General features: G+C 51.1%; 9 protein-coding genes across 9 annotated transcripts; 4 read left to right on the top strand and 5 right to left on the bottom strand.

Moving 5' to 3' along the window:
• Positions 1 to 389: 389 nt before the first annotated feature.
• On the top strand, positions 390 to 2,178 carry CGGC5_v015224 (General alpha-glucoside permease; the record flags this gene model as incomplete). The annotated part of the gene is made up of 4 exons (XM_032022157.1): positions 390 to 703; positions 769 to 973; positions 1,046 to 1,495; positions 1,549 to 2,178. 4 exons carry the CDS (start codon positions 390 to 392, stop codon positions 2,176 to 2,178), a joined length of 1,599 nt encoding a protein of 532 aa, XP_031880945.1.
• A 1,153-nt stretch (positions 2,179 to 3,331) lies between these two features.
• Positions 3,332 to 5,165, top strand: aurF-0 (Monooxygenase aurF; the record flags this gene model as incomplete). The annotated part of the gene is made up of 5 exons (XM_032022156.1): positions 3,332 to 3,380; positions 3,442 to 3,573; positions 3,628 to 3,687; positions 3,735 to 4,023; positions 4,091 to 5,165. 5 exons carry the CDS (start codon positions 3,332 to 3,334, stop codon positions 5,163 to 5,165), a joined length of 1,605 nt encoding a protein of 534 aa, XP_031880948.1.
• Positions 5,166 to 6,004: 839 nt separating this feature from the next.
• On the top strand, positions 6,005 to 7,153 carry CGGC5_v015222 (putative aryl-alcohol dehydrogenase AAD14; the record flags this gene model as incomplete). The annotated part of the gene is made up of 1 exon (XM_032022155.1): positions 6,005 to 7,153. The coding sequence occupies one exon, from the start codon at positions 6,005 to 6,007 to the stop codon at positions 7,151 to 7,153; it is 1,149 nt and encodes a 382-aa protein (XP_031880947.1).
• Positions 7,154 to 7,273: 120 nt separating this feature from the next.
• On the bottom strand, positions 7,274 to 9,209 carry CGGC5_v015221 (Satratoxin biosynthesis SC1 cluster protein 4; the record flags this gene model as incomplete). The annotated part of the gene is made up of 10 exons (XM_066153221.1): positions 7,274 to 7,683; positions 7,739 to 7,806; positions 7,865 to 7,930; positions 7,987 to 8,075; positions 8,145 to 8,372; positions 8,423 to 8,490; positions 8,541 to 8,577; positions 8,632 to 8,819; positions 8,891 to 9,026; positions 9,093 to 9,209. 10 exons carry the CDS (start codon positions 9,207 to 9,209, stop codon positions 7,274 to 7,276), a joined length of 1,407 nt encoding a protein of 468 aa, XP_066007365.1.
• A 1,657-nt stretch (positions 9,210 to 10,866) lies between these two features.
• Positions 10,867 to 11,424, bottom strand: CGGC5_v015220 (uncharacterized protein; the record flags this gene model as incomplete). The annotated part of the gene is made up of 1 exon (XM_032022153.1): positions 10,867 to 11,424. The coding sequence occupies one exon, from the start codon at positions 11,422 to 11,424 to the stop codon at positions 10,867 to 10,869; it is 558 nt and encodes a 185-aa protein (XP_031880859.1).
• A 964-nt stretch (positions 11,425 to 12,388) lies between these two features.
• On the bottom strand, positions 12,389 to 13,067 carry BOT2-4 (Presilphiperfolan-8-beta-ol synthase; the record flags this gene model as incomplete). The annotated part of the gene is made up of 2 exons (XM_032022152.2): positions 12,389 to 12,703; positions 12,765 to 13,067. 2 exons carry the CDS (start codon positions 13,065 to 13,067, stop codon positions 12,389 to 12,391), a joined length of 618 nt encoding a protein of 205 aa, XP_031880860.2.
• A 2,773-nt stretch (positions 13,068 to 15,840) lies between these two features.
• Positions 15,841 to 20,233, bottom strand: Tf2-9-9 (Transposon Tf2-9 polyprotein; the record flags this gene model as incomplete). The annotated part of the gene is made up of 3 exons (XM_032022150.2): positions 15,841 to 15,893; positions 15,944 to 19,020; positions 19,062 to 20,233. 3 exons carry the CDS (start codon positions 20,231 to 20,233, stop codon positions 15,841 to 15,843), a joined length of 4,302 nt encoding a protein of 1,433 aa, XP_031880858.2.
• Positions 20,234 to 21,182: 949 nt separating this feature from the next.
• On the top strand, positions 21,183 to 22,000 carry CGGC5_v015217 (uncharacterized protein; the record flags this gene model as incomplete). The annotated part of the gene is made up of 5 exons (XM_032022149.1): positions 21,183 to 21,266; positions 21,324 to 21,488; positions 21,543 to 21,650; positions 21,703 to 21,858; positions 21,914 to 22,000. 5 exons carry the CDS (start codon positions 21,183 to 21,185, stop codon positions 21,998 to 22,000), a joined length of 600 nt encoding a protein of 199 aa, XP_031880855.1.
• Positions 22,001 to 22,242: 242 nt separating this feature from the next.
• CGGC5_v015216 (Zinc-type alcohol dehydrogenase-like protein) lies at positions 22,243 to 23,334 on the bottom strand (the record flags this gene model as incomplete). Its single annotated transcript, XM_032022148.1, has 2 exons — positions 22,243 to 22,772; positions 22,824 to 23,334. The coding sequence occupies 2 exons, from the start codon at positions 23,332 to 23,334 to the stop codon at positions 22,243 to 22,245; spliced, it is 1,041 nt and encodes a 346-aa protein (XP_031880856.1).
• Positions 23,335 to 25,375: the final 2,041 nt, after the last annotated feature.

Raw genomic sequence — 25,375 nt, 5'->3', positions numbered from 1 at the left:
TGACTCGTCCTGTCCACAACCCACCACTCTCCATGCTCCGACTTTTGATCGGGGCCCCGCAGGTCCATCCCCAGATCATGCTGTCTGCTGGAAACCTCCCCAGATCCACCGTCATCCTTCCCGAGAGGTTCCAGAATAGGGTGACCATTCCATGATGTCGGCGTGGGCCATCGGATGGCATCGTAAGTTCGAGTCGTGGGGATATCTTTTTATAAAGACTTGTCAACGCCCTTGATAGTGCAACATGTTGTTTTGCCCGCATCTTGGCGTTTGTTGGCTTTAGTCTTTTTATCTTGCAAGCAACCGAATCGAAGCCTGCCAACCAATCCCACGCAACTGCCAACATCCTGGGAATTGTTTTGATTTCGCAACCCGACAAAATTTTCACAATGGGCGGCGATACGGAGAAGAACAACACCGACCACCTCGAGCATCCCAACGAGACTCGGGCCCAACTGGCCAACTTGGGTAATGCGGAAGAGCATGAGCTTGGCAAGTGGGAGTCTCTGAGGAAATATCCCAAGGCGTCGTTCTGGTGTGTCTACGCCGTCTGGTGTGTGCTCGTCTTGAGTTTCGAGAACCAGGCCGGAGGTAGCATTCTGTCTATCCCCGAGTTCAGGAAAGACTTTGGACACTTCTACGACGGCGACTATGTTCTCGACACGAAGTGGCAGTCTGCATTCAACGGTGCCCCCGTTGCATCGTAAGTGATTATTGGGAATGGTTACAAGTTTGAAGGATCAGTGTACTAACAATCAACTCCTGTAGCGCTGTTATTGGTGCTTTGGGAAGCGGTAACCTTGCTGATTGGCTTGGCCGAAAGACTGTCATTATGATTGCCCTGGGTTTCTCATTCGTCGGAATCACTCTCGAGTTTGTCGCAACAACCAACGAGGTCTTCTTTGGCGGAAAATTCATCAACGGTTTCGCTATCGGTGCTCTTGGTTCCGTCACGGTCACATACATTGGAGAGGTGAGTCGTCGAGGAACACTCTCTGTAGTGCGATCCACGTGGCATAAACAAATTCTGACTGACCCAATGTAGATCACTCCTCTCGCCCTGCGAGGTCTCTTCACCTGTCTCACAGGTCTCTCGTATACCCTCGGACCCCTCATCGTCGCCGTCATCATCAACGAGACCGGAACCCTCAACAGCCGCTGGGCCTACCGCGCCGTCTTTTGCGGACAATACGGATTTGCCGCCATCGCCGCCGCCGGTATCTGGTTCATGCCCGAGAGTCCCTGGTACCTTGCCATCAAGGGAAAGCAGGATAAGGCCTTGAAGTGTCTGGCACAGCTGGGACACACAGGTGATGAGGGAAGAGTTCGTCTTGCGGTCATCAACCAGACGTTGGACCAGATCACGAGTGAAACCGCTGGCGCCAGCTACCTGGAGTGCTTCCGAAAGTCCAACCTCCGACGCACCATCATCTCCATCTCTCCTCTCTGCATCCAGAGTCTGTCAGGCATCACCTTCGCCGCCTCCTACAGCACTGTAAGTCTCTATTTCATAATCCTAGGAAGGCAGCGAGACTAATAACGTATCAGTACTACATGCAACTCGCTGGATACAGCACTGCCGACAGCTTCAAGCTCCAGATTGTCCAGCAAGTCATTTCTCTGATTGGTAACGTCATGTCATGGTACTTGGTCGACAGAATGGGACGCCGCAGCCTTACTGTCAATGGCCTCGCCGTCCTGACCGTCATCCTGCTGGTCACCGGTGGCCTCGCTCTTCCCGGAAGTCTTGCCACAAACAAGGGCACTGTCGCTCTTATCCTCCTCTACTGCTGGTGGTACAACGTTACCATCGGTGCTACCGCCTACACGGTCCTTGCTGAGGTGTCCACCTCTCGTCTGCGTATCAAGACCATCGCGATTGGTCTGGCGTGCCAAAAGGCACTCGAGACCATGTGGAACTTTGTTCTCCCCTACCTCTTCAACCCCGACAAGCTCAACTTGGGCGCCAAGCTGGCCTTCATCTTCGGAGGCTTGTCTGTCATCTCATTGGTACACCTGTGGTTCAACCTGCCCGAGACTGCCGGAAGGACTTATGAGGAACTGGACGAGATGTTCATGAAGGGTGTTCCCGCGCGCCAGTTCAAGGGATACACCCCGGAGGCTACTGTCAGGGGCGAGGCCGTCAAGACGGCCCTCGACAAGGAGCAGGAGTTGTAAAATCATTGTAAAGTTGGACTATCATAGATACCCCTGTCGTTTATTAAAATGGCCGCAATGCGAGCCGAGTTGCACCTAGATGCTCTATGGATGAGTAAGTGAAGAACAAAGCCCGACGTAAGCGTGGGAATTTGTTGGTTAGTGGCCTGGTAATTACCGTACGGCGAGTGTATGAGGGTGAAACAGTGTACCGAATGGCAGAAATATGGCTGCTGTCAGACGGTAAGAAAATACATAGCTTCATGCTCCAGCCAAAGTCCCATTGATGGTAACTTGCGAAGCAAATTATTTTGTCGGCCCGGTTTGCTGTGCCGTAGCTTGTGGCGCACTCCAAAAGACCTTTGGTGGTGTCGATCAATCATTTCATCTTTCTTCCCTTCTAAGTTTTCTTCTTCGCAGTTTGCCGCCTGGAGGCGCACCTTGTTGACTGCCGTATGACTCTGACGGGGAAACATGTGGAGGGTCACAGCGTAACCTCTATGGCTAACCCATAGGGTATATGAAGGGGATTTTTGAGCCGCCTGGCCAAGCAGAAGCGGCCCCCCATCACACCATAGCCCAAATTTAAAGCCCTCCAAGATGAATCTCATATACACCCCCTACCTAATCGACGTAGCCCTTGCTAAGTCACGATGTGGTGGTCAAGGAGACTAGCCTGGGTTGGGGTGGAGGAAAAAAGGGTCCTCATGTTCCCTTTAGTCATACAAAAATTCACAAAAGAATTCTTCACAAAATGCAATCATTTCATCGACGCGTCTCGCTAGCGGCATGTTGCTGTCATTTCTACCCCTACTCCCAATCCTGCGTCTCACGCACGAAACCTCGGAAGGACGATCTGATTGGAGTTTCTTCTTCGCAATGTCAGATTCCGAGGATGATTGTTATCCGGAAGGGTAGTATGGCAAGTAGGAGTTTCCTCGTCCGCGAAGGATTCCTCCGATGCACCGCGCTTGCAGCCACTTCACGCGGTGGCTGCTGTCGCTAGTGCTGACGAACGCGCGCCCGCAATTTCCTTGTCTTAAAATCTCACCTTTTCCGTACATTTCGACGCTGTCATGCATGTCTCATTAGAAACAAGCTTTATGGCAATTGCTTCATCAGCCTTCGAGGTTTCCTTCAACTTCCACCGTTCGCGACATTCTTCAAAGCTGTGATGGACAAGATCCAAGGAGACCCACCGACAGTAGCCGTCATCGGCGCTGGTGAGGATTGAGACACCAACTCCGGACTCCCATTAGCTCGTCTGCTGATGCTGGACCTTAGGTTCGACTGGCATTTCGATGCTCAAGACTTTGCGTGAAGATGGGTTCAACGCGACATTATTCGAACGAAGGAGTCGGGTGGGAGGTTTGTGGTCATACACCGACGACAAGAGCATGACGACAGCTCTTCCAAGTGAGTCTCTCAACAGGGGTCAATCGCCAGTTTTTATCTGACCCAAGATTCTAGCGACAACCGCAAATATCAGCAAGTACACGTGCGGGTTCACAGACTTTCCTATGCCAGACAGTAGGTACCAACTTGTTCGTTCCTTTTCAAAGCTAATACTGGGGCAGAATATCCCCCGTTCTTATCGCAAGGACAGTTTGAGGAATACATGGAGTCGTACGCCGAGAATTTTGACCTGTATAAACACATCGTCTTCAATGCACGAGTTGATCAGGTCGTGCGTAGCAAAGATGGGTCGAAATGGCAAGTGGAGATGGTTAGATCCGGTGCGCCTGAAACGAAAGAGTTTGACAAAGTTGTCTTCTGTCATGGGTATCAGACAAAGAAGAAGATGCCAATTTACGAGGGCCAAGCCAAGTTTGAAGGCACTATCATACACTCGCAGCAGTTTCGCAAGTATGTTGGTCTCCTCCTCATACACAGGATCTTCCACTTAGGCTCTTTACTTACATGAGACGTCTAGACCATCTGATTTCAAGGGACAAAAGGTTGTCCTTGTAGGGCTCAGCGCCACTCTGAGCGATGTCCTTTCGGTCATTGTGGACCAAACCGACCAGGTCTTTCTTTCACATCGAGCGGGCGCCTGGATCATAAGCAGATGGCGAAACAATCTTCCAACCGACCTCCTCGTTACGCGCTGGCGTAGACAGGTGTCGTTGTTCATTCAAAGCAAGTTCCCAAATCTCACCAATAAGCTTGCTCAACTTGCAACTGGCCTTCTGATGAGACAGTACGGAAAGATTGACCCATCTTTCCGACTACTCGACGATGTTGCGCCACTCAGCTTGCATCTTGCAGGGTGCATGGATACTGTTCTAGAGCTTCTCCGAGAGGGAAAGGTCACATCTATGCATGGCATCAAGAGGTTCACCGGCCCGAAGTCAATCGAGTTTCAGGACGGCACTATTCTAGATGATGTCGATTCAGTCATCCTCTGCACCGGATACAAGGCTGACTTTGATCCGATTCCCTTTTTGGAGACGAGCAAACCCAAGACCGACCTCGCGGGCAACGCTTACGGCGGCCCACCCCTGCAGCGCCTCTACATGAACATTTTTCCGCCAGCTCATTGGGATAGTATTGCTGTTCTCGCCTACTCTGCCTTTGGCAAAAACAACGGATTCTCCTTCTCAGATGTAACGTCTATGGCCATCAGTAATGTTTGGCGGGGTGTCAGCTCGGATATGATCCCCCCAAGAGCTGAGATGGACCGCGCAATTGACAAACATCACCAGTGGGTAGCAGGTCGCTGGTTCAAGGAGCCCAGAACCGACATTTCTGCAGTTAAACAATGGGAGTTCCAGGGTTTCCTTCATAAAGCCGCCGGAACTGGCATGGAGAATCTGGGCTGGGGATGGCGGGCCTGGGTAAGCTGGTTCAAGGACCCTTACATGTGTTATCTGATCAATCATGGCGTCGAGACAGCACATGCGTTCAGGTACTTTGAAACAGGGAAACGGAGCACTTGGGATGGAGCACGGGATGCTATCATCCATATCAACAAGATCGTCAAACAGCTCAAGGCCAGCAGGAAGTAACTTATTTGGCGTGGGACAAATAGTAGGATTGGACTGGGATGATTTCCTACAAGATTCGACTCTTGTCTCATAGACGCTACTTCTTTAACCCATTCTTTCTCAATCCACGCACCCCTTCCGGTGTCGTTTGCATCGCCAAACAGGTCTTGGTGACTTCAGCTGTTCGGTCACTTCAGGATCATAGCGCTCGTTGCAAGAGGCTGAAAGGCCAGAGCGTAGCCAGCAGTTAAGTCAGTACAGTCATAATAGCCAACAACTTGCAGAATATGGCGCTTTATCTCTTTTTCGCGTCTCTCCACGGAGCCGAAGGCTGACACAGTCACCCCGGACTTAGCCCCGCAAACTCCGGCCGTCTCCGGGCCCCGCACGGCCCCTACCGATCGGTAGTAAGACCGAAGGATTTATTCGGCGAAGAAGAATGCCGGGCTATGCTACTGATCGTTATCCCCGATTTCGTGTGTGACTGGAGGGCCCGATGGATCCCCTTGAAACTCTGTTTCTCATGTTACATTGTCGTACCGAAACCGATCAACATACACGCTACGTCATTATCTCGAATGATCCCCGCACCTGGGCTGCATGACGGCTTCAATGGTCGCTTCATCTTTGTGACCCAACCGCGGAATGCTGCTAAAATCCGGCAGGTAATTCCGCGCATTAGTCAACCATGTCACCAAGCTAGACCGTCTACAGCCGGAACCCCTCACTGGACATCATTATAAAACAGTTAAGAGCTATCGCAACACCGGAATCATTGGAAAGCAACACCAGTCTATTCAAGAAAACAACTACCGACGAAGCAACCAACTCAACCAATTGCACAGATCACAACCGTCACCATGTCGAACTTCCTCGCATCTGCTCCCGAGCCGGCCACCGAGCTGGGCAGAATGCGGGTTCTTTCTTCCAACGCCGGGCTTCGCGTCTCACCCCTGGCTCTCGGCGCCATGTCAATTGGTGAAGCCTGGGCGGAGGCAATGGGCGCGATGAACAAGGAGCAGTCTTTCAAGCTTCTGGACGCATACTATGAAGCAGGCGGCAACTTCATCGATACTGCAAACAACTACCAGGATGAGCAGTCGGAAACCTGGATCGGCGACTGGATGGCTGAGAGAAAGAACCGTGACCGCATGATTATCGCTACCAAATACACTTCCGACTTCAGGAGCCATCTGTACGGCAAGGGGAACACGGCAAACTTCATGGGCAACCACCGTCGCAGCCTGCATCTCAGCGTTGAGGCGTCTTTGAAGAAGCTCCAAACCGATTTCATCGATATTTTGTATGTGCACTGGTGGGATTACACGACTTCCATCAAGGAGATTATGGATTCCCTGCATATTCTGGTTGAGCAGGGCAAGGTGCTCTATCTCGGTATCTCCGACACCCCTGCCTGGGTCGTCAGCGCAGCCAACACATATGCCATCGACCATGGAAAGACGCCTTTTAGTGTGTACCAGGGTCGTTGGAGCGTGATGCACCGGGACTTTGAGCGGGATATTCTGCCAATGGCTAGGATGTTTGGCATGGCCTTGTGCCCATGGGATGTCTTGGGCTCGGGCAAGTTCCAGACCAAGAAGGCGATCGAGGAGCGTAAGAAGAATGGCGAGGGCCTGAGATCATTCGTCAGCACCGGCGAGCAAACAGAGTTGGAGATCAAGATCAGCGAGGCTTTGGCCAAGGTAGCGAGCGAGCACGGAACCGAGAGCGTGACGGCTATTGCGCTGGCTTACGTTCGTAGCAAGGCACCAAATGTGTTCCCAATTGTGGGCGGCAGGAAGGTTGAGCACTTGAAGCAGAACATTGAGGCTCTCAAGATCAAGCTCACCGACGAGCAGATTGCCTACTTGGAGAGCGTCAAGCCATTTGATGTTGGGTTCCCAAGCAACTTCCTAGGCGAGGACCCGAACATCACTGGTCACTCAGCGCGCCTGTCTCGTGCGGCGCAGATGTCATTCCCCAATGCGGGCAGGCAAACAAGTGTTTGAGGTTTGGTGTCAGATCATTCAATAGGAGTGATACGATTATAGAAGCATTGCAATCGTCAAGAACTGGAATATTCCAGTGAATCATCAACAGCGTCCTTCATGATACTTTGTATTGCGTCCTCAACTTGCTCTATCACCACGTATACTAGTTTGCGGGAGTGCCTTGTCTCCTTGTTCCGCATACGGAGCGTAGACGACATAGTCACGATACTCGGGTGCGTCTCGATCAATTGTGCTCAGTTGAGTTCCGGTCATCGTGCTTGTTGTAGTCTTTTTAGAGCCGTTCCACGTCGAGTTGTTGCCCACCTCTCTGGCTGCTGCCGTGATACGGCTAAACGTCTCTCGTATCTGGCGCGCAACGGAACGCCCTGTTCTAGGCTTGTTCCTTATCTGTTCGGGCGTGTGCTCCGCGTGACATCCCAGTCTTGGCTTGACGCGTCGGACAAAAGCCGTCATACCCGGCATGCAGGCACATATGACACTCGCGTGCATCTCAACGAGCGACCAGATTGAGAGAGCTTTGAAGTCGACTTTCGACATATTAGAGCCACTCATCATCACGTTCTGGTGGACGATGCTACTCACATGTTGGATTCTGTGTGTCCGCAAATTTTGTAACTGTTGCCAGTCTTATGCAACTTGATACGGTGACACTGAAGAGGAATGTGAGCCAGGTACTGAGGAATCGCTTCAACGTGGGGCAATACTTACAACAATCCGACCAAGAAGATGAGGCTCACGCCAATCTTTTTCCAGATTGTCCACGACACGGTAATGCTAAAGCATCATGTCAGGCACCTTGAAAGGCGTTAAGAAGCTCCGACACAACTTACAATTGTGTCACTGGTAGAATGACGAGGACGAGGTCAATGGTGATGTTGGTCCCTCCATTCACGAAAGTCATGATGTTGACTTTACCACACTGTCTGAGGTGTGAGCGGCGGTTTTGGAGTCAGGAAAAAGGGATAATGAATGGTGACAAAGTTCATACCTGCCCTGCATGTTGCCCATCCCACCGTGTCCAGTTGTATGAGACTGGACTACAGACGAAAATGATTGCGAGGATTTGACCAATCCCATACATTGTTGTGATACCAAGCAGGCCATAACAGGCTTTTCGGAACCAGCTCTCCTGAAATAATCTCAAGTAAAAGATGATCACTGAAAGTTTTGTAACTGCTACCACAAAGGAGTAAAACAGTTCTTCGGCGAAGAAGATCTGAACACACAGTCAAAAAGGCATCCAGTATTGAAGCAAACTTTACTCACAAGCAGTATTTGGGTGATGTTATCTGGCGCAACTGTCCAGATATCTTGACCGAAGCCCAGGCTTACGACTGCTTTCGGTGAGGACAGGCTAAATATCTGGTTGGGAATGTGTACTTACGCACTTGAGATCCAATGTCAGAAGCTACTAGTACGATCTATGGAAAGGCATTAGCTTGTGCGAACACAACCTGCCGCGTTGATGAGCGAACCATAGACACTAGAATTGCCCAGTCGTCCCACCCAAAAGGAAAAGCTGGATTCAAAGAAGGGATCTTGGATATAAAGCGGCTTGAAACCGCTATGAATGAGAGCGTGAAGATAGTCCACGTAATTGGAGGCTGATCCACATTGCGATTGAAAGGCGCTCCGCACGAAGATTTGGAGTAGTTTTGAGCTTCTATTTGTGTATGGATCACGTTAGTGACGCATCTAAGAGGTGCCATGGTACGAAGAAATGATCGAACTCACGTAATGATTCAACAACAGTGCAATTCTGCATCAAACATCCAGCTATCCCATCATTGAGTTGTTGATTCGTACATATACAGACGAAATCGGTGGGTTGACAGGTGGACTTCGCTAGCTCTGCTGTTGTGCAGTTCATCTGCATAGCACTGCCTCAGCAACCTTCCTTCCAAATGGACTTGCATTGATAGTGGGTGGAACATACCGCGCAGGGTGAAAGTATGCTGGACATCTGCTGCGATGCAACGCCAGCCGGGTCGGCTGTGGTCGGTAGTGATGTTGCATTTGATGGCACCGCGCTCAACACCATCGCGGAGGCCATCGTGGTCTGACAAGCCAACCCTGCCAGGATGTTTAGGATAGTTCGCGTCATATCGACCTAGCAGTCTGATGCTGCAACGACGAAGGCGAAAGCAATTCGCAACCCCTGACGATTCAGCAGCTTGGAAACACGAAGCAAAGCCTACATGCCGAGGCAAGAAAAAAAAAAAAAAAGTGGCGCCGTGAACTTTTTAAAATGAATGTGGCTTTTTGAATGTTCGCGGCGTGCTTAGGCTGGAACTAAGACAGACAGGCGAAACCAACAATGCTGGAAAGCGGCTTCGGCAGGGGCTTCGGCAGAGACTTGGCTGCATCCGGCGCACCTAGCCCCGGCCCGAGACGACCTGGAAGCCTGTCTGCCCACGCAGTCAAACTCAATAGACTTATTGTTTGCTTGACTCAGGTAGCTAAGAAGAACCCGAAATGAGCCCGCTAGAATTTCGAGCATTCTTTGATCGCGAAAAATGCCAAAGCGCGACATCGTAGGCATAAAGTTTGGAACCTTATTTCTCACGAGGAGCAACATGGTTGCCGAAAACAAGTTCAATTGATGTTGATACTGCAGGTGCTGCCCCCGACACTATCACGTTAGTGTTGGTGAGAAGGATATCCCTAGTCCTTCGACTTTCTTTGTAGAGACTGACATAGAAGTTATAACCGCCGCTCGGACGAGAATTCAAGAGCTTCAGATGAATTAAACTCTACGTTACCCCACTTGCACACAATATCGTCTGCCCTATCCGTACGGTAGTTACAGCGAACGAAGCCTTTGTGCGGGTTGACCCTGAAAGTCTACGCAGCTGTCGAGTCTGTCCGTGTTTCCGTTGCAGGGTTGATGCAGGCTACTTGAGACCCAGAAAGCTTGTTGCTGTGTTCTCGTGTGCAGTGATCTTCATACCCGGCGGCCTACGAGTTGTTATCGAAGCGGGGACTACGAATACGCGTGTTTCCCACGTGGTCAGAGCTGAACTCACCCCCCGTTGCCGAAAAGAACCCCGGCATGTCGCAGCGATTGACATTGGAAAAGCCAAGGCGCTTAAATAGCTGAGAGACTGACTCAGCAAGATTATTTGACAGTGAATCTTGCTTAGGATCTGTCCAATCAACCCATGGATTAACACTGGATGTTATGGGGATGATTTGGGATGGAAGCCATTGTCTCCTGATTCTAAGTTATCCTAAGCCATGTGGAGGCTTGGCAAACTTGCTACCCACACATGCTGGGGTTCGAGAATATTAGATATGGGGCTGAATGTGTATAGAGTGATGAGAAAGACAGGTTGTCAGTGTCATGTTGGCGGTAGGATTAATTTGAAGTCACAATGTTGAACAAAGATCGTGTAAAGACTGAACTGCACAATGGGTGTGATCAACGATGTTCTACTGGATCGTCTGAAACAGCAGACGCACGTGCTAAACGGTCTCGACGAACAATTGAGCGGGGAATGCATGATGGAACCGGTTGCAACACGCAATCGCAATATCTACGGAACCTTTCGTCTCGTCGCTTGCACGCCCATGACAAACATTGATTGGTACTAGATGTCAACTGAAAAGGATGTTATGCGCTAACTCTTGTCAAACAGCCCTTATTTTCTTGTTTTAATACTATAGTTTTGTGATGCAATACATGTGGATAATCGAATTTTCACTAGTCCCTAGTTTGCATGATCTTTCTCAACTCGCTCCGCCAGCCCAGCTAGCATCGGCACTGTTGTCGCATGATCGAATTTGCCCGCGGCCCAAATGATCATTCGTTTCACGGCCCCCTTAGAGGTGATGCCGGCACGGAGCCGGAGATGTACCGTGGTTTCCACCCTGGATCCATCTGTGCCTTCGATGTTGGACTCATGGAGAAGAATCGCCCACGTGATCCTCGTACCATAGCGAATGCTCGTGTAGACCAGCGAACGGGGAGGATTGATGCTGACAACATTAAACGAATCATCTTTACTCAGGCCGTAGTCGGGGACTCTGTCGCCGATTTTTAACTCTTGGAATTCAGGTTTGATTGTACGAGCCCCAGCCCAGGATTTTGGTAGAACTCGTTCCCATCGCTTCGGGAGGTACCATCCGCCGCGCGACTTGCCGAGCTGAACGACCCAGGGAAATATTTCTTCAGCTGGAGCCTGCATGGTGCGGTACTCGTTGAACATCATGGGGGCATCCGGGATGATGTCATCCCCGGGATGTTTGGATTGGTTTACTTGGCTCATGTTGAAAACCTTTGCGAAGCATCAGCTGGTGCGTTGAAGCGCTGTAAGTGAGGAGTTTCTGACTTATCGATATGTTTCCCTGAAGTATGTACTGCAGTTAATAGTTCTTCTCAAGCAGATGTGGAGGCTGAACGTGCCGATGCACAGTTGCGGGGAAAGGGGACCGCGAAGTAATCCCGCGTCATTCGCTGCTTCCGCACGAGCCATAATACGGCAACCAGTGTAGCAATACGGAATCTCCTAAATACCGAAAGCCGCGATGAACTTTAAGTGTAGTCTGGGATGATCCATGCTCAGACTCTTGCTGCTGAATATCGTGAAGCTGTCTAGTTGCGTTAGCTACGACCTAGTCGGCCTAGATGATTCTCTTTCACTAAAACTGAAGAGAAAGATTCATAAACATCGCTCCTTCTCTGCCTTACACGTATCTGGAAATAATTGAATAATTGTTCGTTTTGGTTTCGTTTTGGTAAGCTATTGAAGCCCTCTCAAGTTTCCCTCGCCGAGTGATTACTCATGTGCTTTTCAATATTGTTTCTACCAATCTGCTTGACGACTGATTGTAAGCCTCTTTTCGAGATTTGTTCGACCTCGACTGACATCCCGACCATGTTGGATGCGTACAAGACTAAATTAAAGAACACAAGAGCGATGATATTCGGGTTCTTTTATTGCGGCGCAGTATGTTCAGACATGTATCTTAAGATAGATAGTATCATTCTTTTTCTTTTTTTTTTGGACGATAGGTAGTCATTTCAACGATGTTCTCCTTGAAGTTTTCCATAAAGACTTGAGGTTCATTAGTTGAAGTGCGTGTATCTCTTTGAAGTTGACTTCCTGACGGTCACCAGTTACAAACTGGGATAGGAAGGTCCGACAAATGTGGTCCGTAACAGCCTGTCATCCCTGAGACTCCCTTTTTCCACTAAGTACCAGTATCCTGAGAAGTTTTGAAGACCGCCTGCTAGGTTGCGCTACCAGGCGCTTCAAAATTCAAGACCAGACCCCACTTCTCATCCAGCTGCGTCTCGTCGAAGTACCGTGTACACAAGTATGCCCAATGCCCGGTACCAGTTGCTAGCCGGCGACAACCTCTGATATATTCACGTATATGCTCATTGTCCACCTCATCATCGGTCCAGGGAAGACTGGCCACAGCATCCTCACACGCTGCGTAATGCTTCCTAATGAGACTTATAATTCTATGGACAGACTCATGAACCGAAATGTTTTCCGTGTTCATGAAGAGGAGGACCATGTTCTCAAGTTGACCGACATGCTGCGTTGCAGTCAGATAGCCTGCGTAAACAAGATGGAAACGCCTGAAGGGTCAGACTTACAAATTCCTTTTGTACACTCAGGATTTCATTAATCAAAATGGACAATTTCGTACACTCTGTCGCAATTGTCTTCATTGCTTCATGGTATCTGGTGGAGTCTGGCAGCTCGAAATCCATCGCGAACTCGGTTTGAGTAATGGAAGGATAGACACCAATGTCGGCGATCCTAATTTCAAAATGATACCAAGGATCGGGCAAGTGCTCGTCCTGCCTCACTGCTTGCTGGCGGGCTACACCTTCGATGTATTCGTGCAGCTCCCTCCGCATTCGCTCGATCGACATTGGGCCCATTTCCTGTCTCATGGCTGTGAGCACTTCGTAAAGTACTGCTACAGTCCCTGGAGAGTCAACTGGCGGGGTGAAGCATGCTTTCGCAGGATCAGGGTGGAGGCAGTGTTCGACACATTGGAGTGTCAAATCACAAATGTGGCGTGTCCCGGCCGCATCGGTGGTGAGTTCGCCACCTGTGTCTATCTCGTCGTCAAACCAGAATATCTGAGGGCATTATTTCTTTAGCTCATGTTCTTGAATTCGACAGAACAAAGATCAGAACAAATGGACTCGGCGATATGAATTACCCAGTACTCGTATTTTGTCAACGTCAATAACTTCTCCTTCTTGCATCTCGAGTAGAACACGCTTGCCATGATTGTGTAATTACCCTTCGTCCGATGTTTAAGTTTCTTTTTTCCGGGAATATTCACGCTGCTCGTGTACATGTTATTGAACCACCCTTTGTAGGCCCCAGGCAGGCGGCGAGGTTGACCAGCCTGGATTGGAGGAGGGGGAGGGGATAAATTCAACTTGCCTCTTCAGCCACTGGTCAAGCTCTCCATTAATCTCGTCCAAAACATCCTGGGAGTGAATTTCCTTTGGCCACGCAGGCATCAAGCTCATCAAATTTACTACGTGGACCTCTCGTCCTACACATCGTCTTATGAGCCTGTCGCGTTCGTATGCTGAGGGGGTTGAGCCTGAAAGCTTGTATTCAGTCGCCTTTGAATAGCTCGTAACAGGTGGCACAAATTCATGCCCCGCGACGATCACCGGGCTGCTGTCGGATGACAAGTGTGATGGATTCAGCGCCATGATGATGATTCAGACCGAAGTGGCTGGAGTAGGTGCAGATACGACCACAAGAATAACCAAGATGGCACGTAAGTGACAACATGAATGCAATATCATAGGATATAAGTTATATTAAAATCACTGGGTGAAGATTTATCAGCATTACTTAAGTGATTCGGAAGCTGGAGACTGACATATCCATCGAGTGCCGAGCGGCGTCAGCACTAGTGTGAGCGGAGTGACCGCGGATCAGGTTCTGTTTGGATTTATTTTGGCTGTTTATAAAAAACTCTTATCAGGTCGAAAGTAGAGACGACCAGAGATCGGCTACATTGATGCTATTCAGCTGCCAATAATTATGCGGAGAGGTGGGTCGAATGATAGACAACACATTCACCTGTCCTAATTGATCTCGCCGTGATCCACTGATCCCTTTTGACTTGCTTACAATATTGATTCATATCTGTGATCGTGGTTTGGAGCATGCATCAACTACGTCATCAACCGAGGGTTTGGGGACTTCGGGATGACTTTTGGGACTTTGGGATGACTCCGAGAGTTGGAGGGCATATGATGCAAACATCCTAGACTATTGAGTACCTCTAATCATAAGCAGCCCATTGGTTGGACATCTACCTACACATATCCTAGTGACCTTTGCTATTAGACGTGGGCACCGGATGCCTTTTGGCTGATCATCTGAAACCCGTGAATATTCCTCGGTGCACCGAGGTAGTCACTAGAACGGACCAAGCAAATGAATCGTCCACAAGCAAGAAGTGAATCCACTGTTGATAGTCTCATAGAGATTAGTATAAATTATAGGCCACAGATGCTCTGTTAGAGCTTTGCTATCCGGGCAGTGTCCAACGCACAGAACCCCTTGTTTTAAAACGATCAAACATCCTATACATGCTGTTGTTGTCACTATTATCACCGTAATCTATCGTCATCGTCTATCGTCGTCGTCTGTCGTCGTGGTCTATCGTCTTTGTATATCGTCGTCGTCCATCGTGAGATGGAAGTATAAGTATACTACGAAGGGGGCACTGCCCGGCTAGTAAAACGCTTCTACTAATATGTTCGCGCGTTGAGCACCCGAAGTTAAAAGCTGCTCGCGCTTTACGTACCGAGTTGGAATACCTTGGCTTGTCGCAAGAGATAGCCGCTTGGTACCACAGGATGCTTCGTCGAGGCTGGTTCGCATGCCATCCAATCTAGTAAGGCACAAAAGACTGAAGTGAGCACATACTGTAAGGGGCTGGCCCCTAGGCTTGTTCAACGTAGAGGTGCCGTCGATTGACTATTCTAAGCTGAAGAAGGAAGAAAAGACTTTACAGGGATAGGCGCCTAACAGCGGTGAAGCAGACCGGGTTAGGCGGTGTACCCCGGCAGAATAGTGGGTCCAACGGAGCCGGATCTCGGAGACTGCTCCGGCAAAGCCGGAGATATTGATCCGGGCTCTAGCCCGTGACATCACCCCCCCGCTCCCCTCCGGCGGCGCGCCCGCGGCGCTAAGGCTGGGTCTCCATCATGCTCCATCGCGGAGCCATAACGGCGTTCGTAAGCCTCCATTGCTTCTGTCCCCTGGAGCGTCTCAACAGGCTCCCACGTCCTCTCTGCATACCCTTCCCACTTAACCAGAACCTCGCGGCGCCGCCCGCGCCCTCGACGCTTCCAAGTAGCCGCGTCGATGCTCTCCACATTCCAGGTTTCCTCGCCTTCGTCATCTATAATCGGTGGCGGCTGCTCGTCGTCCAGCGTTTGACCAGGTAAGGGGTCGTTGCCTGCGCGCTTCAGGCTATCCACGTGGAAGCGTGGGTATATAGCTGTTGGTACATCGAGCTCTACTACGTATGGTGAGATAACCTTTGTGACTGTGTACTTATGGTGTAGCCAATCCAGTTTCTTGCAAGGCCTGGGGGATCTGTAATGCCCCATGTGAAGCCAGACTTTGTCGCCCACTTCCAGTCTTTCTGTAGGCTGGCGCTTCACGTTGGCCAGTTCCTCATAGCGTTGCTGCGTTGATGCGAGGGTTGATTGGGCCATATCCATCACGTCCTGAAGTCTCGTTACTAGCTTACGTGCTACGTCCTCGCGAGGGCCCTCACGGTCTTGTGGGTCTGCCTCTTGAACCCGGATGGGCTCTGGGTGGTATCCGTGTTCTAAGAAGAAGCTGCTCATACCAATAGCGCTGTTATCGCGGCTGCAGAGCGCTAGTTGAGCTGCTGGGAGGTTATTTGCCCAGTCCTTCTGCGAGTAGGTAACGTAGTTGCGCAAGTAGGCCTGGATCTCTTGGTTCATCCTCTCCGGGCCTCCATCAGTCTGTGGGTGGTAGGCAGTACTGAGCCGCTGTTCTATTCCTAACAGCTTACAGAACTGACGCCAGAACCGGCTCGTCCAGTTGCTACCTCTATCGCTCACAATAGACGCAGGGATACCGTGGAAGCGGAAATGGCAGCTAAGGAATCGTTCTGCGCACGCCTCGGCTTCCATACTCTCTATAGCTTCAAGAGTTACACCCTTGCCTAGCCGATCGATAATGACCCAAAGGAATCTCTCGCCCTTGTCCGTAAGGGGAAGGTCGGTAATGAAGTCCATAGCGAGGTCGCTTCGTATACGCTGTGGTATTGGCAGAGGTTTCAGAAGTCCTTTTCGACGCTCTCTCCAGATGTGGCTACGCCCGCAGCCATCGCAGTTGCGGCAGAAGCGTCGTACTAACTGTGACTGGCCAGGCCAGTAGAAGCGTCTACTAACCAGCGCTAGGGTGTTATCTCTTTCTGGGTGTCCGCTAAGCGCTGAGTCGTGGATACTTTGGACGATACGAGTACGCAGCGTGTTCGCCTCGCTATCTAGGTCTTCGCTACCTGGTACCCAGATCCGGTCTCTAAAGAGTAGTCGGTTACCGTTATCGATCTCACACTCAGCGATCTGGACTTTCAGCTTGAGACTAGGAGGGAAACTTCTTTCTCGCTGTTTCACTGCAGTATAGATCTGCTGGTAGACTTCATCTTGTCCTTGAGTCTGATCCCAGAGTTGCTGTAGTTCTTTATCATCAGTGAATACAAGCATCGCTGGTGCTGCCTCTATGCGTTGTACACGTGCTGAGGGAAGGGCTACTTCAGGAAGAAGCTGGAGAATCCGGCCTTGTTCGCGCTCGTCCTCTAGAGACGTGGGTACGTCTTGTTCGCGTCTAGAGAGTGCGTCTGGCACTACTGCTTCGCTTCCCGGGCGGTACTGAATCTCGAAGTTGTACTGTGATAGCTCCTCTGCCCATCGGCTTTGTCGTTCTGTAAGCTTCTGCTTTGTCATGAAGTACTTAAGGTTCTTATGGTCAGATAGGACCTTGAACTTGTTGACGCTCTGTAGCTCCGCTCTCCATGCTTGCAGGCAGCTTATGATAGCCAGCATCTCTTTGTCGTGAATTGGGTAGTTAAACTGCGCGCTGTTTAACCGCTGCGAATGGTACGCTACTGCGTGACGTCTACCATGCTCGTCTTCCTGTGAGAGCACTCCTCCAAGGGCAAAGCCGGAGCAATCAGCTTCAACATAGGTTGTCCGCTCAGGGTCCAATTGGTGCAGGACGGGCTTAGCTGCGAAGATCCTCTTGAGCTCCTGGAATGCTGCTTCTTGTTCCTTACCCCAGCAGAAGGGGACACCCTTCTTTGTAAGAGCTATCAGGGGTCCAGCAATCTCTGAGTATGCTGGGATGAAGATCCGGTAGTAGTTTGCAAATCCAAGGAAGCTTCGGACTCCTTTAACTGTCTTTGGAGCTGCCCATCCCTTAATCGCCTTCAGTTTCTCAGGGTCGCAAGAGATACCAACTCCAGCTGTAATGATAAACCCTAGGTACTTAACTGTCTTCACAGAGAACGCGCACTTGTGAGGGTCTAAACGTAGCCCTGCCGCAGCAAGCTTGTGCAGTACTAGCTTAACCTTTGCTTCGTGGTCTTGTCGTGAGCCGTTTGAGTAGATCAGGACGTCATCCATATATGCTGTTGCAAAGTCGTCTAAGTACTCTCGGAGTACACTGTTGATATATCGTTGGAACGTGGCGGGGGCCCCTGTGAGCCCAAAGGGGACAACTAGCCATTCAAATAGCCCATACCTCGTCCGGAAGGCTGTCTTATACTCCTCTCCCTTAGCGATCCTGATCTTGTGGAACGCTGCTACTACGTCTAGCTTAGTGAACCACTTAGCAGCGCTAACAGTGCGTAGTGTTTCCCGGATCAAGGGGAGGGGGTATCGATCGCGCTTAGTGAGTTCGTTAAGGGCGCGGTAGTCGACGCAAAACCGAATCCCTCCACCTGGTTTACGCACGAATAGTACTGGGGCTGATGCTTCTGAGCTGCTGGCGCGGATGAATCCCTTATCTAGTAGGTCTCGTAAGGTCTTACGGAGAACGAGGAGTTCTTCCCGTGACATGCTGTAGAGCGGGCCCCATGGTAGTACAGCCTCATTGCCGTCGCTCTCCTGTTTGATGGGGATCTTGTGGTCGACCCCAGGACGATGCGGAGGAAGGTTAGCAGCTTCATCAGGTTGGAACAGCTCTTGAAACTCCGCTAGTATAGCTGGTGGGAGGAGGGTCTTTAGGTCTGCCTTCTCAGTCTTCTTCGTAAGAGCCTTCTGTATATCTGCTAGGCTGATGGCTCGGACTTCGTATCCTGCTGTTCGTTTGGTACGTTGTCGCGCCCTCTTATAGAGCGTTGCAAAAGGGGCTCCTGGGAGGAGGCGGGCAACCCTGATCTGGTGTACTCGTTCTGGCTCCTCCTCGCCTTTCAGACGTAGGTCTACGCCGCCCCTCCTATGTTGTATCCGTTGCGCGGCAGCATCATACAGGATGCGGTTCCTCTCCATCCAGGGCTTCCCTAGGAACAGGTCGTCGCCAAGGCCACGTACGGTATACGCGAAGATCTTCTCATCATAACCGCACAGCTCGAGGTTAAAGACAACCACACCTGTTGCTTTTGTAGCGCCTGTAGCGTCGCTGAAGCTGCCTAGTACCCGCTCGGAGCGGTCCACTACTGGCAGGCGAAGCTTGCGGGCCAGGTCATGGTCGACAAGGGCGTATAAGTCGCAACCCGTGTCCATTAGGGCGTCTGCTTGAGTGCCCTTATGTATGCGGGTAGTGATCACTGCTGACTTGCTGCTCATGCGATGCTTAAACTGCTTCCATTTTGTGATATCACTAAGTTTGGCCTCCAACGCCCGACTTTGCGGTGGAGTTACTCTTTTCCCGAGCTCTCTTCAGCCTCAGAGCTTCCCAGCTCCTCTGTGGCACTATCGTTGCTGCTCTCTTCTGACTTCTTGGCTTTCTTGACCTTCTTGATCTTCTTTGGCCCTGGACGCTTTGGCTTAGTGCACCGTGTAGCGATATGGCCGATGTTGTTACAGTTATAGCAACGCCGACTATCCTTCTGCGGTTGTTCACTACCCTCGGACTCAGACGAGGAGGAGTAGCGTCTGCGGCGCTGCGGTTCCGGAGCTCCCTTCTTGTTCCTCGCGCGGCTTACGCCGGTCATCACCACATCACCATCGTTGTCGTGGTGCCTGCTTGCTTCGGGGGCTCTAGGGTAGTACGAGCTGCTTCTGCGCGTTGTAGCTGGAAGCCTCTCCAGCCTTGCGGCTACGTCTTGTACCCGCATGAGCCATCCATGGTAGTTATCGACCGGAAGGTCGACAGTAACGAGGGCTCGTTGGAGCCGCGTACTAAGTGCTCCCTCGAGGAGGGTTATCTTCGCCTGGTCTGCCCAACTAGCCCCCCCAGCTTCTGACAATACTCTCTCGTATCGGGGAAGAAAGGAGGCGAGGGATTGGTCGTCCCGCTGACGGATCGTTCGCAGCGTAGCAGCTGCGCGGGAGGCAGCACTTGGGTCCTTGTACGTACGGTCCAAGTACCTCATGAACTCAGAGGGGTCTCGCTCGCCCCCGGGGCCTCCGGCGGCGTAGAAAGTAGCAACAACTTGCTGAGGGTCAACGTCGAGTCGTGAGTTGATATAGTACCAAACCTCGGCGTTACCCCCCATAAGTCCTGCATCTAGGGTTGTCTTATCGCGCATTTGCTGAGACCACGCTGGGTAGTCTTTGCGCCTTCCCGTGAACTTCGGGGGATTCGGTAGGGGCTTTCTCCGCCCTTCGGCTACCATTACTGTATCGTCACTCGGAGCCTGTATAGTCGTATCGGCTGTGGACGGGGTCGGTACGCTACTCGTAAGCGGCGTAGGGGTTGCTCTATCCGGTGACATAAGCCCATTCAGAGCTGTCAAGAGCTGCGTCATCTGGGCCGTCTGCTGGGCCATTTGGTCCTGAAGAGGACGTATGCTTGCGTTAACCGCTTCGTTGATCCGGCGGTCAATCTCGGCGTTCATCGCGTCGTTTGCGCTACCCTCTGGCGAATCCATCGTGTCGCTCTCGTGAGGTTTCGCGTAGCGTCTTCTGTTGTTGAGCTTAGAATATGTAAGGGGCTGGCCCCTAGGCTTGTTCAACGTAGAGGTGCCGTCGATTGACTATTCTAAGCTGAAGAAGGAAGAAAAGACTTTACAGGGATAGGCGCCTAACAGCGGTGAAGCAGACCGGGTTAGGCGGTGTACCCCGGCAGAATAGTGGGTCCAACGGAGCCGGATCTCGGAGACTGCTCCGGCAAAGCCGGAGATATCGATCCGGGCTCTAGCCCGTGACACATACCAAGCCACTATCAATGTTTCTGTTCGCCCGGTTTCCTAGCGGCGGCTTGCCGAAGTAGTTATTTCACGAATCGCGCAAAATTCAGCAGAGACAGTTGTCTCAATTCAAGTTTGCTTGGGTGGCTGACGTTTGCCATTTAAGGCAAGATAGAACAAAGAACATAACAGGATGTCTGACAGGACAAGCCGTCTTGATTCCAAAAGAAGTAAAAGTCAGCCCATTGAGGCTTGACTATGCTTACTCGGGAAAATAAGACACTCAGACGCCGTTTCTTCCTTGGGTGACGACCATAGACATCTCCTAATTCGCCGCGGGATGACTGATAGCCTTTTTCCGCCACCGAGATTTGTTTTTGAGACTCGTATAGACAGCCCCCCGACTCCGAGATTGGTAAATGGTGAGCTGGGCTCATCCTACGGGATCTGATTCAAGTCTTCTTGGCACACTCTGCGATGTTGATAGGGCGCCACATGGAAACCGTATCACCCACCAAATAATCACGGTTTGCTTGCTCTTGGCCATGTGACTTGAACGTTTGGTAACAAGGAGCCATCCATCATTATCTCGCTCTCTTTATAAGACAGCCAATTATCCCCGCCATGGTCCGCGGACATCCTCTTATTCACCCTCGCAACCTGTTCTTTCATCAAACTAACTTCAACCGCAATGCGTTTCCCAACCGTCCTGATCTCCTTGGTGGCTTTGGCCAATGCAGCCGTTCCCAGCTGCTCGAGCTTTCCCAACTCTGCAGTATGCCTCTAGTATGTATGCTAAGTATTGCATGAAGCCTAATCAATGTCCCCATAGTGCGTAACCACATGCATGCAAAACACCGGCCTCGACAAATATGCCTGCAGAAAAAGCTGCCGAGAGACTAAGCAGTCTCTTTGCTCAAAGAGCTGCAGCACCTCCCAGACTCGCGAGCTTGCTGACGGCGAATCCGTTGCTGAGAAACGTCAGATTACCAGTCCAGTACGGTACCCCGCGACTCTTCTTATTTAACACCAACACTGATAACCCAGAAAGTGTGTCGAGCTTTGTCTAGCCAGACCTGAATGCGCTGAGGCGCGGTCCGTCATAACAGGCGATGGCTCCGCACCGGCCAAGTCGTTTGATAAGCGGCAGTTCTCCCCAGTAGGTCACCAACTCAGAAGTTTGAATATCTCGGTACTGAGACTGTTGAAAGTGCGTTCAGGCTTGCCTTGAGGAACTCGGTATCTGGGATGGCAAAGCCCGTTCAATTTGCAAGGAACAGTGTGGCGAAGCCAGAGTCAAGAGAGAACCGATTTCTGCCCCGGTGGCTGCTGCGCCGGCGGAGAAGCGACAGATTCAATGGTCTGAGGTATGTATCTCATTGATGGAGGGGAAACACAAGTAAGTGGCTGATGTTGTGTCAGTGTGTTCTTGCATGCGTAGAGGAACTCGGTATTCGTGATGGGAAAGGATACGTCTATTGCCAGAGACAATGCGGCGAGCGTGAATAGGCGCTGCTGTTCAATCAGTGTTTATAACACGACGGAATACTGGGAATGATTGGCTTGGAATTCTGGGCTCGATGGAAGTGGAATCGTGTACAATATCACGGCTTCAATTATTGTCCGCACATTTGTGATGAGACTCCATCGCAGGTACAAGAATGTTTGGAGAAAATGACTTTAACAATGCATGATGGATTTCAGTTTTGAGCTGAAATGTCACTAGTAAACTGTCTCTTGGTGCTTCGCACTCACTGAACCTTGATACAAACCTTGCCAACATGTGCTCCAGTTGAGAGATACTCAAAGGCAGCAACCACCTCATCCCGTCCGAATCCGAATTCCTTCTCTACGGGAACCTTCAATCCGCGAGCCACCACGTATCGTGTAACCTCCTCCAGGTGCTGTCTAGATCCGACCATGATTCCACGAACGACAGCTCCCTTAGACAAAGCCAGGGCAGCCACGTCCGGCATCTGATCCTGGGGGCAGGACGCGAGGAAGCCGATTACGGCGATAGATCCTCCGTATGCGACGGCATTGATACTTTGGGCAATTGTTCCAGCGCCGCCATTCTCGAGGATGAAGTCCGCTCCCTGGCCTTTGGTAATCTTGAGAACCTCATCAGACCAGTTAGGGTTCGACTTGTAGTTGATCACATGGTCGGCTCCGTAGGTCTCTTGGACGTATTTCAGCTTGGAGTCAGAGGAAGACGTGATGATGGTAGTCGCCCCAGCGGCTTTGGCCAGCATCAGTCCGGTGATTGACACGCCACCAGTTCCTGCAACGCAGTCAGTTTCGCAACGCTCGATCCTCGCCTGGTAGAACTCACCGAGGCAGAGAACGGTCTGGCCCGGCTTAAGCACGGTGTTGCCGTACAGTGAGTTCCACACTGTAGAACCAGTGCACACCAAGGCTGACAGCTCTGAGTAGCTCAACTGCGAGTCCGATGGAACCTTGACCAGAGCTGACGTAGGCAGGACGATGTATTGCCTCAGAGCTCCATCAAAAACACCTCCCAGGCTATGGTTCCAATCTTTCATCGGGCCATAGAGGGTGCTGAGATCGAAAGCCGCGACAACCTTGTCTCCCTCAGCAAACCCATCAACATGTTGCCCAACTTTCATCACGTCGCCGGCGAGGTCGGAGCAAGGAACAACATTGTCTTTGACAGGGAAGGGGTACTTTCCGGTCGCGACAGCGAAGTCGCGGAAGTTGAGAGCGACACTGCGAATACGGATGAGGACTTCGTAGGACGAGGGAGAAGGAATAGGCTCGGTGCCAAGTTGGAGGTCCTGGATGGAGTTGCGCTGAGGTAAACGGAAGACTTGCTGGGACGCCATTGTTCAAGTCGCGGAACCAAGTGTCAGGATGGGTGTTGCAAAGGTTATGATGTGAAAATGAACGGAATGTTCAGGTTATTGCTGTGGTTTCTCTCATCTCTGCGGGGTTTATGACCGTATTTGAGCTTCAGACTTCAAGCTTCGACCACAGGCCTTACTTCATATCTGAGAGATGGATTTATCAGCAGCCTGTGGGAGATGTGGAAATCGGAGAGCCTACAATCGATGGCTGAGGAGATTCGATCCATTAATCAGCAGTAAATTTCAACTTTCTTTACTTGTCGCCTTGAATGCAGTCGTTGCCCCAGCTGGTATATCGGGCCGAGCGAAGCTTGACGTCACCGGCGAGCGCCAGAATGGAATCACAGGAGTTGAATCGAGCTCATACTTCTGGCTTTTGCGATTACAAATAGGCTCAGAAATCGCTCACCAATTAGAGAAATCGATCGAAGAGTCGTCTTCAAAGATTCGGGATCAGATGAGAGTCAGATGGAAGAGGAAAAGCAAGTTTGAGATCGAATCTAGAGCGCGTGGGTCGAAGTAGGTATCCATTGACAGTGTGGAGTCAACCAGTTGACGAAAGTGTAAGCGCAAGCGCAAGCGCCCTAGTGCATCGGGATGCTGGAGGCGTACAAATGCAAATCCATGCCACGCGCCTGGTTGGTATGGGGATCTATACTACCATAGGGAGACTTTTTGCCGTCTTGAACAGCGACAAATTTGATGTACTGGCTCTCAAATCTCCCAGTGGTCCCTCAAGTAGTTCATGGGCCAGTGGGTACATGTCACATTCAAGTCACTGTTCATGCAAGTTTAGCTCCAGCAGACGCCGTGATGGTGTGGAAAGGCAAAGCCCCCCAAATATGGGGACTTTTGTTTGTTTGTTTTTGTTTGTTTTGTATTTAACGCCGTGGCGGCAAGGGCGCAGCCGCCCTTGCGGCCGACCTCCCGAAGGGTATGTGGCGTGGAGGGCCGTAGGTTCTCGCTATATACTATACAGTACACGCTGTCCCTCCCGTCCTCCAGATCTTACTCGTGAGTCACTTCCGTGTTCTATCCATCCCTAGTTCCCACTGGTGCCCTAGTTCCGTTATAGTAGTCTGGTCTCCCCTATGAGGTAGACTTTTGTTCGGAGTATAGGTTATGGCCTATCTCTCAGTACTGCGGGCAGATCTTCTGGAAGAAGTTTGTCACGCTAAGGAAGGCCTGGAAGCCTTCATGGTCAGTGATTAGCCCCTTGAAGTAGCGCTCAAGAGATCCTATAGGTCCTATAGGCTCCTGGCGACCATAAGGGTAGAGGGTAGGCCACTGTTGCCTCCTCACTAAGGTCTTTCGGCAGTAGACCAGATGGTCTACTTCCTTAGCCTCCCCGCAAGAGCAGGTGAGCAGTGCTTCTGTATGGTTGAAGCGTTGATGATACTGTTCGAAGTCCCCATGGCCTGATCGGGCTGCTAGGAGATGATGTACGATTACCCGTGGTAAGGCTAGTTCAGGGGGGCAGGCCAGGGTAGCCTTAAGCCCTAGTTGTATATAGCGAGAGGCTGCCTCTTGCCTCCACCATTTCCCATACTGGTGTCGTTTACGCTCTTGAGCAAGCCGCTTGATCCCTGCTAGGGTAGCTAGTAGGCCTCTGGGGACTGGTAGCGTTGTACCCTCCTTAGCTAGGCTATCAGCCTCCTCATTCCCTTTAATCCCTTGGTGCCCTGGGGACCAGTGGGTTTGTATATTGTGTATCCTAGCTGCTTCCTGGATCTCTAGGAAGGCAGCTTGTGAGGATTCCGGGGCCTCACCTCGGATCCCCTGGATAACGCTAGTGTTATCGATACAGATGTGTATAGGCTGGCCTTGGGAAGTCAGGAGGGCCCTTCGGAGCCCTGCCCTCGCCCCCTCTACCTCGCCGTCGAACACTTCCGCAATGCCGAGGCGGCTACACCCTTGAGCTATGCGTTTGTTACTGCGGTAGATAACAAAGCCGAAACCTGTAGCCCCGTTAGGGGCTTTAGAGCCGTCTGAGTAGATGATCGTATGGTTATCTGGCACA

Source organism: Colletotrichum fructicola (assembly GCF_000319635.2).
Source record: "Colletotrichum fructicola Nara gc5 chromosome Unknown KSG_Nara_v1_contig09, whole genome shotgun sequence".
NCBI classification, from domain to species: domain Eukaryota; kingdom Fungi; phylum Ascomycota; class Sordariomycetes; order Glomerellales; family Glomerellaceae; genus Colletotrichum; species Colletotrichum fructicola.
This window is presented reverse-complemented; position numbering and strand designations above follow the sequence as displayed.